Source organism: Mus pahari, chromosome 17 (genome assembly GCF_900095145.1).
Source record: "Mus pahari chromosome 17, PAHARI_EIJ_v1.1, whole genome shotgun sequence".
Taxonomy (NCBI): Eukaryota; Metazoa; Chordata; class Mammalia; order Rodentia; family Muridae; genus Mus; species Mus pahari.
The window spans coordinates 40,383,950-40,398,749 of record NC_034606.1 but is presented as its reverse complement, the minus strand read 5'-3'; the positions used below and the strand labels follow the sequence as shown (position 1 = coordinate 40,398,749).

General features: G+C 45.8%; 2 protein-coding genes across 2 annotated transcripts in view; one reads left to right on the top strand and one right to left on the bottom strand.

Annotated features, from left to right (window-relative positions):
- LOC110334831 (lymphocyte antigen 6I-like) overlaps positions 1-14,800 on the top strand; it is a 71,535-nt gene that overhangs the window by 33,801 nt on the left and 22,934 nt on the right. The gene's annotated exons all lie outside the window — the stretch shown is intronic.
- Positions 7,503-11,366, bottom strand: LOC110334830 (lymphocyte antigen 6G-like). The gene is made up of 4 exons (XM_021216797.1): positions 11,267-11,366; positions 10,923-11,020; positions 9,806-9,922; positions 7,503-8,107 (listed from the first exon to the last, which is right to left on the bottom strand). Exons 2-4 carry the CDS (start codon positions 10,990-10,992, stop codon positions 7,890-7,892), a joined length of 405 nt encoding a protein of 134 aa, XP_021072456.1. The 5' UTR covers positions 10,993-11,020; positions 11,267-11,366; the 3' UTR covers positions 7,503-7,889.

Sequence of the window (14,800 nt, the reverse complement as noted above, 5' to 3'; positions counted from 1 at the left end):
AGAGGAGAGGAGAGGAGAGGAGAGGAGAGGAGAGGAGACCAGACCAGACCAGACCAGACCAGACCAGACCAGACCAGACAAGATGAGACGAGACGAGAGGAGACATGAGAGGACAAAAGAGTGAGAGTAAGAGGGTAAGAGTAAGAGAGCATGGTGGGGCTGAATACCCCTTTTTGTGGTCTTCGCTGTTGCTAGGTAACTGGGGAGGAGTTTAGCCTGAAGGTCAGAAGCTTGGGCCATTGCAAGACCACTGACTGTGCTTCTCTTGTGGGGGCTGTTGGAGGTGGTAACTTAGGCAGGGGCTGGAGTTCCAGGAGCATGAAGGGATGCCTACTGTGTCATGAGGCGAATTATGACCATCGGGGTTCAGAGCTCTCAGCTCGACTGGAGACCAGCCTGCAATTCCCCACATGTTGGTTGCCATTTTGTCCTATTGACAGTGTCTTTTGCCTGACAGAAGCTTTCCAATTTAATGAGGTCCCATTTGTCGATTCCTGATCTTAGAGCATAAGTCATTGGTGTTTGGTTCAGGAACTTTTCCCCCTGTGCCCATGTGTTCAAGAACTTTCCCAACATTCTCTTCTATTAGATTCAGTGTATCTTTTTTTATGTGGAGGCCCTTGATTCACTTGAACTTAGCTTTATACAGGGCGATAAGAATCGATCAATTTGCATTCTTCTACATGTTGAACCATCACAATTTGTTGAAAATATTGTCTTTTTTCTACTGGATGATTTTAGCTCCTTTGTCAAAGATCAAGTGACATTAGGTGTGTGGGTTCATTTCTCGTTCTTCAATTCTATTGCATTGATCTACCTGCCCTCACTGTACCAGTACCATGCAGTTTTTTATCACTATTGCTTTGTAGTACAGCTTGATGTCAGTGATGGTGATTTCTCCAGAAATTCTTTTATCGTTGAGAATAGTTTTCACTATCCTGGGTTTTTTTTTTTATCAAAATGAATTTGAGAATTGCTCTTTCTAATGCTAAGAAGAATTGAGTTAGAATTTTGATGGGGATTGCATTGAATCTATAGATTACTTTCAGCAAGATGGCCAATAGATTACTTTCAGCAAGATGGCCATTTTTACTATATTAATCCTGCCAATCCATGAGCATGGCATATGTTTCCATCTTCTGAGGTCCTCTTCAATTTCTTTCTTCAGAGACTTAAAGTTCTTGTCATACAGATCTTTAACTTGTTTGGTTAGAGTAACGCCAAGATACATTATGTTGTTTGTGACTACTGTGAAGGGTGTCGTTTCCCTAATTTCTTTCTCAGCCTGTTTATCCTTTGAGTATGTGAAGGCTACTGATTTGTTTGAGTTAATTTTATATCCAGCCACTTTGCTGAAGTTTTTATCAGGTTTAGGAGTTCTCTGGTGGAATTTTTAGGGTCACTTAAGTATACTATTATATCATCTGCAAATAGTGATATTTTCACTTCTTCCTTTCCAATTTGTAACATGTTGACCTACTATGGTCATCTAATTGCTCTTGCTAGAACTTCAAGTACAATATGGAATAGATAGGGAGAGAGTGAGCAGTTTCATCCAGTCCCTTATTTTAATGGGATTGCTTCAAGTTTCTGTCCATTTAGTTTGATGTTGGCTACTGGTTTCTGTATATTGCTTTCACTATGTTTAGGTATGGGCCTTGAATTCCTTTCTAAAACTTTTAACATGAAGGGATGCTGAATTTTGTCAAATGCTTTTTCAGCCAACCACGATACATGTCTCCTTCAGCCTAGTAGGAGGTCCTCCCTTCTTAGGCAGGTCTTGGGAACTGTAGTGGCTATTCCTGGTGGCTATTTGAAATGAACTACAATCCAGAATTGGAAGGCTCACCAGTAAACCTAATCTGGTGTAGCGAGCCATATCATTCGCAATTACAAGATGTCGCTGACTTCCACTGCCCATCTGATAACAAGTTGTTTGCCACCTTGAGGCGGACATGCACAGTCCTATACAATAATGACTCAGCACAAGACCTCTTTGCCCAGCCTTATGTTAATGAAGTGTTTCCTGCTTTAGCCAATCCCGTGGCAACAGTAAGGCACAGAGCACCCAGGCAGTGAACGCTCCAGTATATAGGGTGGCCTTGCTAGTCCATTAGGTGTTCCCGTAGCATCATGAAAGGCGGTCCTGAATAAAGTGCTGTTGAGAAGGATCTCAGGTGTCGCATCGTTCTTGCTGGTCAAGGCCGGTCGTGACAATCTGGAGGCTGGGACATAGAAGTTTCTGATCTGGATCTTGGTATGGAGATCTTGAGACACAGTGGTGATTGATTCCAGAAGATTAAGACAGGGAGATCTCCAAGTTCAAGGTCATCTGGGATTAAAGGTGTGGTGGCACACACCTTTAATCTGGGCTACACCTTCTGCTGGAGACTATATATGGACATTGGAAGAAGGNAGTCTGGTTCTCGCTCTTTCGCCTGCTTGCTGTGTGGGACTAAGCAACTGCTAGATCCTTGGACTTCCATTCACAGCTACTACTGAACCATTGTTGGGAATTGGACTACAGACTGTAAGTCATCAATAAATTCCTTTACTATATAGAGACTATCCGTAAGTTCTGTGACTCTAGAGAACCCTGACTAATACAGGAACTTAAACTTTATTTGACCCCTACTCAAAATGAAAGTCTTATTCCAAATTGTAGAGAGCTCTTGGTGCCGCTTCAAGGGTATTGGCAAGAATTTGACATTGGGCTAGAACAAGTAAGTGGGCTCAAGATCTTGAACATTTTGATATGTCCCTGAATACCAGCAGACTTTGATTATTGCCTTTTATTTGTTTTTGACTATCTTTTTTATGCCTTTGATCTGATCATATTCTTGGTATGTACCTAGAGTGATATATAAGTAGACATTGAACAAATAAACCCACATCAGCCTCAGCACTGACTGGAGTCAAGTTATAGTGTCATCTAATTGTCTTTTTCTTTTTGATCCTCACTTTCTCCCTTGAGACCCTGAAGACTGACTAGCTGGCTTGGTCAGCAAATTGCTTCTCATGCACTGACTGGAGTCAAGTTATAGTGTCATCTAATTGTCGTTTTCTTTTTGATCCTCACTTTCTCCCTTGAGACCCTGAAGACTGACTAGCTGGCTTGGTCAGCAAATTGCTTCTCATGTTGGTTCAGGTGTCTTTCTTATTTTGGAGTCCATACCAGGAACAAAAACATAAAAGCTTATACACAGATGCAGGAAGTGCTGCTGGGTGGTTTGGTTCAGGTCCACTGTTATTGTGGCTAACTATATAGAGCAATTCTTACTGACTTCTGGTTTCCCAAAACACCAAAACAGAACATAACAGAATCTGCATTCAACCAGATCATGAGAAATTTTCCTAATAACAGCTACATAGGTAATAGTTATTTGGCCTTAACATTCTACCTAGGCCTTATCAGGTTGATTTATTTAGTGTGTCAGGGTCACATGCTTAGCATTCATGTCTCAACTTCTCAAGCAGGATATCAGTTAACCATGTTCATGTCTCTTCTGCCAGGCAGTATGTCAGTTACCCAGGGAGGTCTTAGGAAATTAAACATTATTTGACCTCCACTTAAAATGGCTTCAATTTGGTTCCTTCTTATGATGGTACATATGGTACTAATGCACCATTTATCCCACTCATCCTTGTGAAACCTCCACCCATTCCTCTTGCATCACTTATTCCTTCCCTGAGCACCTTTCTTTCTGCTTTTAATTTCAGGCCCATCCACAGATTCTTTTGTACATCAAGACCCAGGATCTGAATTTACACCAGTGGAAATTCCTAGAAGACTAAAGGGGGCATGGGAGTCTCTGGCTATTGCTGCCGCTGAATAGATGGCCCTGAAGAATTGGACAGTGCTCAGCTACACCCCTCTTTGGCCAAGACTGCTTTACTATGCCTTAACCTCTAACCTCTAACCTCTGCCCAAATTCTTCCTTCACATTAGTACTCAAGATGACCTTGAGGTTACATTGTATTTGTTAAATCCCCCCTTCTCTCTCTCTCTCTCTCTCTCTCTCTCTCTCTCTCTCTCTCTCTCTGTGTGTGTGTGTGTGTGTGTGTGTGTGTGTGTGTGTAGACTTTAGAATATGCAAGAGAAAGAAATAAGGATGAGTCTAATTTTAGTACCAGTGTTGGGCTAAGACATCTAGAGTCTGTCCCAGAATATGTTACTTTAGCCATATTTAATTAAGCACAACACACATTGGGGGACGTATTCAGATAACAATCCACTCAATCCCATGAATACTGCAAAGCTTAAGACATGTTTACATTGAAGATCTTTACATATAGCTTCATCCATAAGATGGTTTCTTGTTGACTTAGGAACAATGCACAAGATAAAGGTCTAGGATGAAGACTGGACTGAGGTAAACTTAATGCCTGTGGGTGTCAGGGTTAGCCTGGTCCAAAGATTAGATATTCACTTAGGATCTTATAACATACAAATGATATTTATTACAAGGAGGAATTTTATAACCTAGAAGCAATGGTCAAGGTTTTAAAGGAAACTGGTCTGGGATAAGTAAAACATAAATTCTTAAAGATGCAGGCCAAGCCTGGCTCTAGGACAGCAGAAGATCCCCAGGTTGTGATCTACATGGACTATACCCAGTCCTGGCATCCCAGGAGAGGCAAGCTGTATGTTTCACTTTCCTGGCTTCTCCAGTGCTTATCCACGTACACAAGACCCCTTTGCCCTCTACCTGTGTGTTACTCAAGACAGCTACGGCCTAGACATAGGTATGTGAATTCATGTCCAACTGTTTGAAGCAAACACAATTAATCATAGCCAGAGAACTGTGAGCAGTATGAGGCTATGTTTGTCTAGCAGCCACATGGGTCAGGTCTCACTAGTCCCTAAGGCCCATGCTATGATCTCACTGTCTGAGATAAAACAAAAACTAGTAACAGATATTAGAGATGTCTCCAGGTATCAAGTCCTGAAGAGGGTGAGTACCTTTGAACTTCTAAATGCACTTTTTCTCAGAACCTAAGAAATGAATCTGTGGAAGAACCACAAGACATGTACACTAGAGAAAGGTGTGTGTGTGTGTGTGTGTGTGTGTGTGTGTGTGTATACACCAAAGCAGGATCTATGCTTGTCCCAGGGAAGAAGGCTTCAGGGACAAGGGCTTTGCTGGTTGAGTGATAAACACATAGGTGTCTCTTCTACTTGAGGAGCTCTGATGCTTTATTGAATCTATCCCACTCCGCTTTATCACAGTTATTCAAGTACACAGCCCACAATGAAAAAAAAAAACAAACTTTTATTGATTCTTTGTGAATTTCTAAGCACTTCAATTCCACTCATATCCCCATCCCTCCATAGTCATCCTATACCCTGTAACCTCCCCCTCAAAAAGTTAAAATAAAATAAAATATAAGAAAAAACATCTGGACATGGTAGCTGGAGTCAGGCACAGTATAACACACAATATACCCTTTTGTTCAAACAACTTTACTAACAGATGATTTCAATTAATCATTGCTCTGGTTGGAGACCTCTGGCTTCTAAAACACTATCAGTACTGGGTATGTCCCAGAATTCCACTCTGTTGCCCTGTTTCATGGAGATGCTGTACCTTTGGATCTCCAGGACCAGCACCTTCATGTGCACCAGCAGTTCATAGGTGGAATAGATTGCCACAGACCATCCTAGTCGATTTCTCTCAATCCATGGAAATCAGGGTTTCAGACAGATGGGCAAAGAGCTTATACATAAAAAGATGGCAGGAGCCAGGTCTTGTTTACAACTGAGTATAGGAACAACCCTAATTAAGATCAACTAAACTCAGGAGCCAGATGAATGCTCTGATACAATGCTAGTCTATTGTTAAACCTACCACCAGGAGTTCTTTAGTAAATACCTGATTATGCTATTCCTCTGGGCCTAGTGAAAAGACCTGCACAGGGGGGAATTCCCTTCTACTCACCCTTTCACATTACAACCCACCTAATTCCTAGGCCATCATGTATTCCTGTGTTTGGGTGTGACTTGGCTATTGTCCTAAGTAATTACTATGCAGACTAGCCCTGAGCTTTTCTAGCTCTATTCAAGTAAATTGTAATGCCTGATTATTTTCACTGTGTCTACTAGAAGTAAACTTGAGTGTTACCAAATAGGTAACATTCTTACTGAATTCCAAGCTCAGGGTCAGCTTCAAGGACTTTCTAGGAACCATTGGAACACTGGTGGGGGCTTAGCTATATGTCAAAATCAATCCTTAAAGGCACTTGTAATAAAACAGTACTGAAAGAGAGCACACAAATCCATACACCAAACTTTAACGCAGGGACAGGTTTTGAGTATACGGGCTTTGGGAATGCCAAGGTTCTAGGAGGCTAAGTTTCCATGAAAAGCTGCCTCAGGACTGCTTCCAGGTTTCTAAACCTGTAATGTGAGTCACTACTGGAGTGGATGTAGCAGTAGATGTTGGGTTTGGCCAACTCTAAGTCCTAGATCTGGCCCTGGGTGGTAATTGAGTTGGTCATCCCACTAGCTCTCCTGCACCCAAACTACCAGGGCCAGCTCTCCTGCATATCGCAACTGGCAAGAGTTGGGACCAGCTCTCCTGTGCTAATGCCATCAGAACCAACTCACCTGCAGGGCCTGAGGGTCTCAGCCAGTGAAGATATGGGCACTCTGCCCTTTTAAAACACACAGGGAATGGCCAAGGTGGTAGTGAGTACATACCTGCAAACCTAGCACTTGGAAGAAGAAGCCAGAAGAGACTGCAACAGAATCAAGGCTGAATTTGGGAGAAATCTCCAGATTCCTTACTCATGACTCAAGTTTCATGTCCCAACCAGCCCCTTGGCCACATTCCTGGATCTATGCTTGTCCCAGGGAAGAAGACTGCAGGGACAAGGATTTTGCTCATTGAGTGATAGTTCTACCATAAAGGATCGTCACTTTGATAAAAATCTCAGATCTTTAGGACATCTAGAGAAGGGAGTAATGTTCATAGCACCCACGTTTCCAGGGTACTGTCCATATCCATGAGGACTCCTGTGACGTTAACCACAAAGGTTCTGGTCATCTGTGGGGTAGCAAGCCCTCAAGGCCAAAAAGAGAGCAGTGATGGATCCCAGGTTGTCAATGTGTCAAGTCAGTCCTTCCCAATGGGGGCATCAAATATAGACCAGAACTCCAGGACAGGGAGTGTGAGGATTTTTATTCTCTCTGACCCAATCCCTGAGCACCTGCAAGAAATAGCTTCCATCTCTAGACAAAAAGAAAGGGAAGCTCCTACCCACAATTGAGGGGTCATCTCCCAGACTTCCGAGCCACACAGAAGTGCTCTTTGGAAGTGGAGGAACCTTTACTTTTTCCCCCAGCATCAGTCATGGGGGAAGCCCTCCTAATCCAAGAGGTCTACCACACTGAGCTGGCTAATATGAGCTAGCTAGTGTGGGTGGCTGAAATGGCAGAGATGTAAAATGGAAGGCAGGGCTCTGTGAACTCAGTGTAGCATAAGAAAAACAGAAATCTTGGCTAGGAGAATGAAGTGTTTATTGGTCTCAACACGGGGACATTGAGCAGCACACATGGGAACCCTGCAGGACCCCAGATACTTATGTGTGGATGCTGATGGCATAATACCTTGGAATACTGCCTCTTCCATGTGCTGCCCACATGCCTCTAGGGTCAAGAGCAGCAAGCCACAACAAAAGAACATCCCAGGAAGTACAGATTTGAAAGCCCTAGAGAGGAGTGAGGTGCCTATACATCAGGGATTATATAAAGTGGAAACAAGATGTTCCACACACACTACCCCCAACTCAGAGCTTCTATAACTCATAATTCATCACTAGAGGGCTCCAGTAAGCAGTGGTTGCAAATGAGGATAAAGGGACAAGAATGAAGGTCATTGAGTTGACCATCAGAGCAAGGTCTGCAGGAGGACTGAAACCAGACTGAACAGAAGCACCCCTGCCAGGTTCCTGGTGCTGCTTCCAGTGAGAACTTTTACATTGCAGAGGTCTTTCTGGCAACAGAAAGTCTTCACGTTGACAACATTACCCATGATCTCAGTATTTTCCAGAGTAGAAGGGCAGATGGGAAGGCAGAGGTTGTTCTTTACTTTCCTTCTGTCAGAGCCTGCAAGATATCAGGGAGTGACTCACTTCTTATGCAGGGACAACAGAACATCCCAATGTCTGGGCCACATGCCACCTGACCTGGATGGCCCAGACTTGTCTCTAAGGTATGGTGAAGCCAGATATGGTAGCTAAGATTTCTCATTCCAGAACGTGGAAGACTGAGGCAGGAGCATTTTTAGGAGTTCAATCCCAAACTGAGCTACATGAGGCTCGAGTGAGACCCTGTCTCAAATAACAAAACAAAAATCAAAACCCTGGGCTGGCAAGGAGGCTTGGTAGATAAAGTGCTTGTGTGCACAAGCATGAGTTCCCAGTTCCCATCAGTAGAGCACATCAAAACATGGGCAGGCATGGAGGCCTACTTGTATCTCTGTGTTCAGGACACAAAGATGGAGATCCACAAGGTAAGCTCACAGCCTAGACCACCCAACCTGCAAGCTTGGGGTTCAGTGTGAGATCTTCCTCAGTAAATAAAATAGTTGTCACAGAAGATACCTGTCAACTTCTGGGTCCCATACACTGTACCTCCCCAGTGCATGACCACCAAACATGTGTACACATGTGCCCTTACACACAATGTGCTGGGGAAGCAGCTCTGTCAGTGAAGTGCTTGCCACATGGAAGCCTAAGGACCCAAGTTCAATACCCAGCAACCATGTAAAGAGCCAGCCAAGCCTGGGAGGGCTGGGTAGGATGTCTTCCCTGGAGTGGGGGCGGGAATCAGGAGGTCCTGGGAACTCTCTGGTACCTCCCTCCTCTCCACCCCCAGCACACTTGGCAAATCATGGGTCCCAGTGAAAGATCTTGTCTCAAAAAACACGGTTGTAGGGACTGGAGACATGGCTCAGCACTTAACAGCACTTGTTGCTCTTACAGAAGCCCAGGATTTAGTCCCAGACCATATATGGTGGTTTACAACCATACAATATTCCAGTTCCAGGAGAATCAAGACTAATTTACATAAAACAGTAAATAGTGCCTGAGGAACAGGGCTTAAGGATGCCATCTGAGCTTTGAATACATTACATTACAATACATACATTCATACATGTGCACCCACATTTGTAGACACACATACAAAGACACAGAATAGTACAAGATTGCCCAGTGGCACAGCAGAATGGGTAAGCAGCATCTGAGACTCTTGCAGTTCCCCTGGCAGTTATATCTAGGGGACCTACTTCAGGAGACAGGCAGGCTGTGGTCAGAAAAAGAAACTGGATAGCAGGGCGGGGCTGCTCCTGTCTTGTCTATCTGAGGATAGGCCTGGAAACTGGAACGTTGGAGGATCTGATATGTCCTAAGGTCTCTTTCTATCAACATTCCTAAGTCATTCCTTTAGCCTAAGCTCCAGATTCATTATATGCAAAGACTCACAGGTACTTCCAGCACTCCTGGTCTGTCAGTGAACCAATGAGACCCTAGACCTAAAGCATAAGCAGGGGCATCACATGACTGCACTGGCGACATAAGGAGATGATGAACACCGTGCATGCCAGTGGGCAGCCCTGCTTTATGATCCACATCCCAGCACATCCCTGGGCCCCAACAGCCCCCACTTTGCAGGAGTCCCACTCCAACATCAGAGAAACTCTACTTGGAGGGAAGGGAACCATGGTCCACAGCCAGTGTCCAGACGCGACATTTTCTCAGAAGCCACCCTCAGCCATCTTTGTATAGGTAATGGGGAACTTACCCACAATAACTTCAATCTCCTGAGCAACACAGAATCCATCGGAGAAGGGGCAGGTAGTTGTATTGCAGGAAGTCTCAAGTGGGACCCCAATACAATTGTAGCACTCCAGACCCTGAGCTGAGAAAAAAGCCAATACATGAGGGCTAGGTCATGTGCTTCCTAGCCCAGACCCCTCCTCTCCAATGTCTTTACTTTTACACAGCTGTTGGCCTCTAGAACAGAGCAAGGACATTGCTGTCCAGGCACGCACGCGCACGCACACACACACACACACACACACACACACACACACACACACTGAAAAGCAAAAGTGAACCAAGAGCCACTTGTGTTGAAGAATGCTCAGTGATGTTCTCTCAGCTAGTCAAACTGACAAGAGACCTGGACTCCAAGATATATCAGAGAGACAGTCACCATATTGGGAAGATGTATATACTAAATGTCTGCTGAATAGGTGAGTGGGTGTATAAGCAGGTACTGGGGCAACCAGGTGGGGAGAGTTGTTCTGACCTATCCAAACCTACAACTTCAGAGCTGGGCCCTGGGTATTGGAACACGACGGAGCGCTGAACTTCCCAGAGTCCAGCTCAAAGCTGAGGCTCACCATGAGGCTTCCCACAACAGAGATGTAACTAGAAGTCTAGTATCTGAGAGCTCAGACCTCTTAGAGTAAGCAAGTTCTAGCATTCAGGTCTCATGTGACATGTGGTAGGGCATAGCAAAAAGTCAAATGCCTAGAGTTAAGGATTCCCAAGCCCTTGACTTGGCAGGCGGGAAGGAAGACTCTGCCAGTCTGTGTGCCCACAGGCCAGTGGCCTGACCGGGAGGCCAGTGCAGCAGTGTAGGCTACACTGGTGGCCAGGGTTGGGGCACAGGGAGTGAAGTCCAACAGTCTGGTATGTGATGATGGTTGCAAGGCAGGTGCTGGCAGATTTTACAGACCCAGTAAAACACCCAGCACAGGAGGCTTCACCCACCACCAGCCAATTCCTGATCCCCTTGCCCCAGCACACCTCAGTCACCAGGCACACAATGGAGGTGCAGGTGTACCCTCAACCCTGAGGACCTTTTGCATCTCCATTGCACCCTCCTGCCCCTCTCCCATTTTCCACCTTACCTCTTTCTGCACACAGTAGGGCCACAAGAAGGATGAGCACACAGGACTTTGTAGCATGAGAAGTGTCCATCCTGGGAGAAGGGCTGCACAGATAAAACCTTGGAAGTTGGAGCCTGTGAATAGAACCCCAATCACATCCCTGGGCTCTCACAGGGCTCAGCCATCCAACCTTCCCTCCCTCCAACCCTCCACACAGCTTTCCCCAAGGAATCCATGTCTGCCTACTTCTCTCCCCCACCACCCACCCAGCTTTTCCTTCCTAATCCCACACTCCCACCCACAGCCCTATCCTCAGGGCTCTACCCTTTGCCACCCAGCAGCGCCCTCCTGACACCAGTCCTTACTTCCTCTCTGACCTGGTTGCAGGCACAGTGGTAAGATCTGTCAGATGTGGACTGAAATAAATACTTTACTTCATCTTAGCTCCTCCCAGCTGGCATCCTGAAAAGGGAGGGGTTTCTATACTTACTTCCTCCAGGCCATCATGTTTATTGGTTAACAGGTAGCAAGGTTTGTTGGTGACCTGGTCAAGTCAGATTTATAGCAGTTGGAGAGGGACCATGGTGCTAGAGGACTAAGAGAGAACAGGGGCAGGGACCACAATTGACTTGCAAGTTCCATTCAGAAAGCATGGGAAGGAGGCAACTTGCTCAACAAATTCCTAGTTTTTCTTTTGTTTTGCTTCATGTTTTTTGTTGTTGTTCTTTTTAATTTGAGACAACCTGTCTCTGTGTAGCTTTGGCTGTTCTAGGACTTGCTCAGTAGACCAGGCTGGCTCAAACACACAGCTATCAAAGGGGTCCTTCAGCTGCTGCTGCAGCTTCTGCCAGCACCACCTGGTTTCTAAATAGAAGGTATCGGTTGCAGTGGCTCAGAGCCCATGGCCCTCCTTCCTATAAGCAGGCAAACGACTGACACATACTGGGAGACTGGCTCTGGTGAGCAAGCCCCCAACAGGCGCTTATGCCCACGAAATGCGAGTCCCGAGCCAGGAACTAAGTGATAACTGGGATGGAGGTTATGAACAGTGTCTGATGTGTTTGGGGGATGTATGGGGCTGTGGGTGCTGGGCAGCGATAGAGACCTGAGCTGGAAATCATCCTGAGATGGCACCACAGCAAATGAACAGCTATGCTCAGAGGATAAGTGAGACCCAAAATGGNCCACAGCATCCGTGAAGCTAAGTGGTGCATCCACTTAAGCAGACATGGCTGCTTATACTCCAGGGCCTCCTCCTTAGCACCACTAAAAACCCCTTCCTTCTTACCCTACAATCTACCATAGAAGCAAACGGTTCCCCTCCATCACTGCACAACCCAGCACAGTGGTAGGAGGAAGAGAGCAAGCCAGAGATGTTGTCTCTGTAATCCCTTCCCATGCTGTGCTAGGCACTGGCTCAAGCATGAACAAGTGTATGTGANGCAAAGAGCAGCAGACNGCAAGCCTCTGCAAACAAACATAGGGCATCTATGAAAGGTCCAAGTGACAATTCCTCCCATCCCAATGTCACCATCCAATGAGTTTATGGGGCTTTTTTTTTTTTTTTTAACAGAGGATGGGTGAGGTCACNTACAGGACATGCATAAGCATTTCTGAGCAGCTTAGTCACCACCAAGTCTCACCCCATCATAAAAGCAGTGTCACAGAGTCCCTCTTTCAGTAAATCCTCCATATCCTCTGTATTCTAGCATCTTGGNAGACCACTTGTGGTTGCAGGAGAACAGGAGGGAGTCATGGCTGGAACCCCAGGTCACAGTCCTTCCCTCTGAGCATAGAAAGCTCCGCCCAGCATCATAGACCTGTCCTTGCCTCTGAGCATAGAGAGCTCAACCCAGTGTCACAGACCTGCTGCTGTTTTGCTTCTCTGACTCCATTGCCAGGGCTCCTGGGCCAGNGTTATCCTTACTCCAGGATGACAACGGGGACATCACCATCTCTTTGGAGGCAAAGGCCATATAACCATAGTGCTGTGCACTGTTTCTCTAAAAGTCTTAAACTAGGGGTTCTCGGGAGTCCTCCAGTTTCCACCCACCACCACTGTTGGGGAGCTAGCTTCCCTTAGTGGTGGGCTCCTGGCCTTATTACTGACAGACCACTTACATTAACTTACATTACATTAAAGAGTTCTTAAGGGAGAGGGCCACAGAGTACTTAAATAATCTTAGAGTTAGAAGTACCAGATGTTGCCAGACATGTGTTAGAGAAGCCAGGCCATCTGCAGAGAGGTCTACCTGCAAGACAAAAACACACTGAGCCCTCTCTCCTGCCTTCCAATTCAGTCAGAAGCCTGACTACAGTCACATTGAATAGGTCAAACCTTAGCCAAGCCCATTCCCCTCCTCAGAAAATGACCTCTGTGAAGTTGCCAAGGCCACATATGTATCCCTCACAATCCTGAATAATATAACAAAAGTTTCAGGTTAACTAAGTGTACTTCCTCCAAATGCCACTTGCCCTCCCCCATGGGCTGTGGTCTCAGAATGCAGAGGAGCTGGGAGCAGAGTGTTGCAGGGATGGTGGGTATAAAGGATCTGAAGACTGTGCTGGAGGACACCCCTGTTATTGAAATAGAGGGACTAGATTATACAGCTTGAGTCAGGGACTGGGGAGGAAAGGGGTAGTTTAGGAAGTGCCACATTGGGTTAGGGACTTCCGAGTGTATCAGGCAGATTATCAGACTGGCAATCACATAATTTCTAAGCAGACAGTTCTCTAGTGTGAAAACAGAATCCTAACTGGCTTTATCATGACTTGGCTTTTGTATCTGTGGAGTTGAGTAGGACCAAGCCTGATTTGGGTTATGAACATCCCAACTCCTCCTGCAGTGCTCTAGGAGAGCTGTCCAGGGGTATGGGTACTCTAAGCATCTCTTCATTCTCTGCCCCATAGTTACCTAGCAACATCCAGGGATGCCTGACTCACTATAAAATGGGCTATATGGGCCCTCCTCACTGTCTTCTCTTGCTCTCTTCCTCTCTTCCCCCTCTGTACCTTCTCTCCCCATTCTCCCCCCCCTCTCTCCACATGGCCTCTATGCCCCCCCTCTGCCTTTCTCTGCCTCTACTAACCACCACAACTCCCCTTCTCGTGCCCTAACTAAATACTGTTCTATACTATACCCATCATATGTCTGTTACCTCAGTGGAAAGGAATGTCTCAGCACGGGCCCTCAGAGGCCCTCCCTTCCCCCTCATCATAGCATGACTCCACCAAACACATCCTGGGCTTCTTTTCCTTTTCTAAACACAACAATCAATGCTCTACTGTCCCTCATCTGTCTTGGGAACTCACATCACCCCCTTTGTTTCTCAGAATGCGGCCATGTCATATGTGTCGGCATGGTCTCTGGGAATAGCTTGTTATTATACCTGAACATGGCTAGTGGTGACTTTGGTTATATTAGTATCTTGTTTTTTGAGAAACTGTATAATACATAGGGCTTCCCATCAATGGCGAGAGCCAGGCAATGAGGGGGTTGGGGTAACAGAAGGTAGGATCATCGAAGTCATATTGGGACCTCAAACTGTTGCAGAATTCATGAAGGGCCTTAATATATTGTCTAACTGTCATACCAGAGAAATGTTAGTGATCCCCCAAGAAAACAGACAGAAGCAGATCTGATGCAACTCACAACAGACTCTTTATTCTCTCCGAGCTAGCCCAGGCCACCCCCATCTCACCACTGTCATGCAGGATGGTTTTGGTGGTGGGAGATCCCTGAATATCTATGGGGCAGGGCTTTACAGTAAGCAGAATGCAGGGAGTACATGTGCACGCATCTAACTGGAAAGCTACTGTGGCCTTTAACATAACTGGCTGCTGCTGGAGTCATATCATAAACTCAGTTTCTGCTCCCCTCTGCATTGGTGGTCATTAGG

What these genes read in the sequence shown, in the direction of transcription:
- LOC110334830 (XM_021216797.1), bottom strand. Translation starts at nt 10,992, where the DNA reads ATGGACACTTCTCATGCTACAAAGTCCTGTGTGCTCATCCTTCTTGTG. An exon ending in CCTACTGTGTGCAGAAAGAG is followed by an intron (nt 9,923 to 10,922) that starts GTAAGGTGGAAA and finishes CTTTTTTCTCAG; the next exon opens with CTCAGGGTCTGGAGTGCTAC. An exon ending in GGAGATTGAAGTTATTGTGG is followed by an intron (nt 8,108 to 9,805) that starts GTAAGTTCCCCA and finishes GATATCTTGCAG; the next exon opens with GCTCTGACAGAAGGAAAGTA.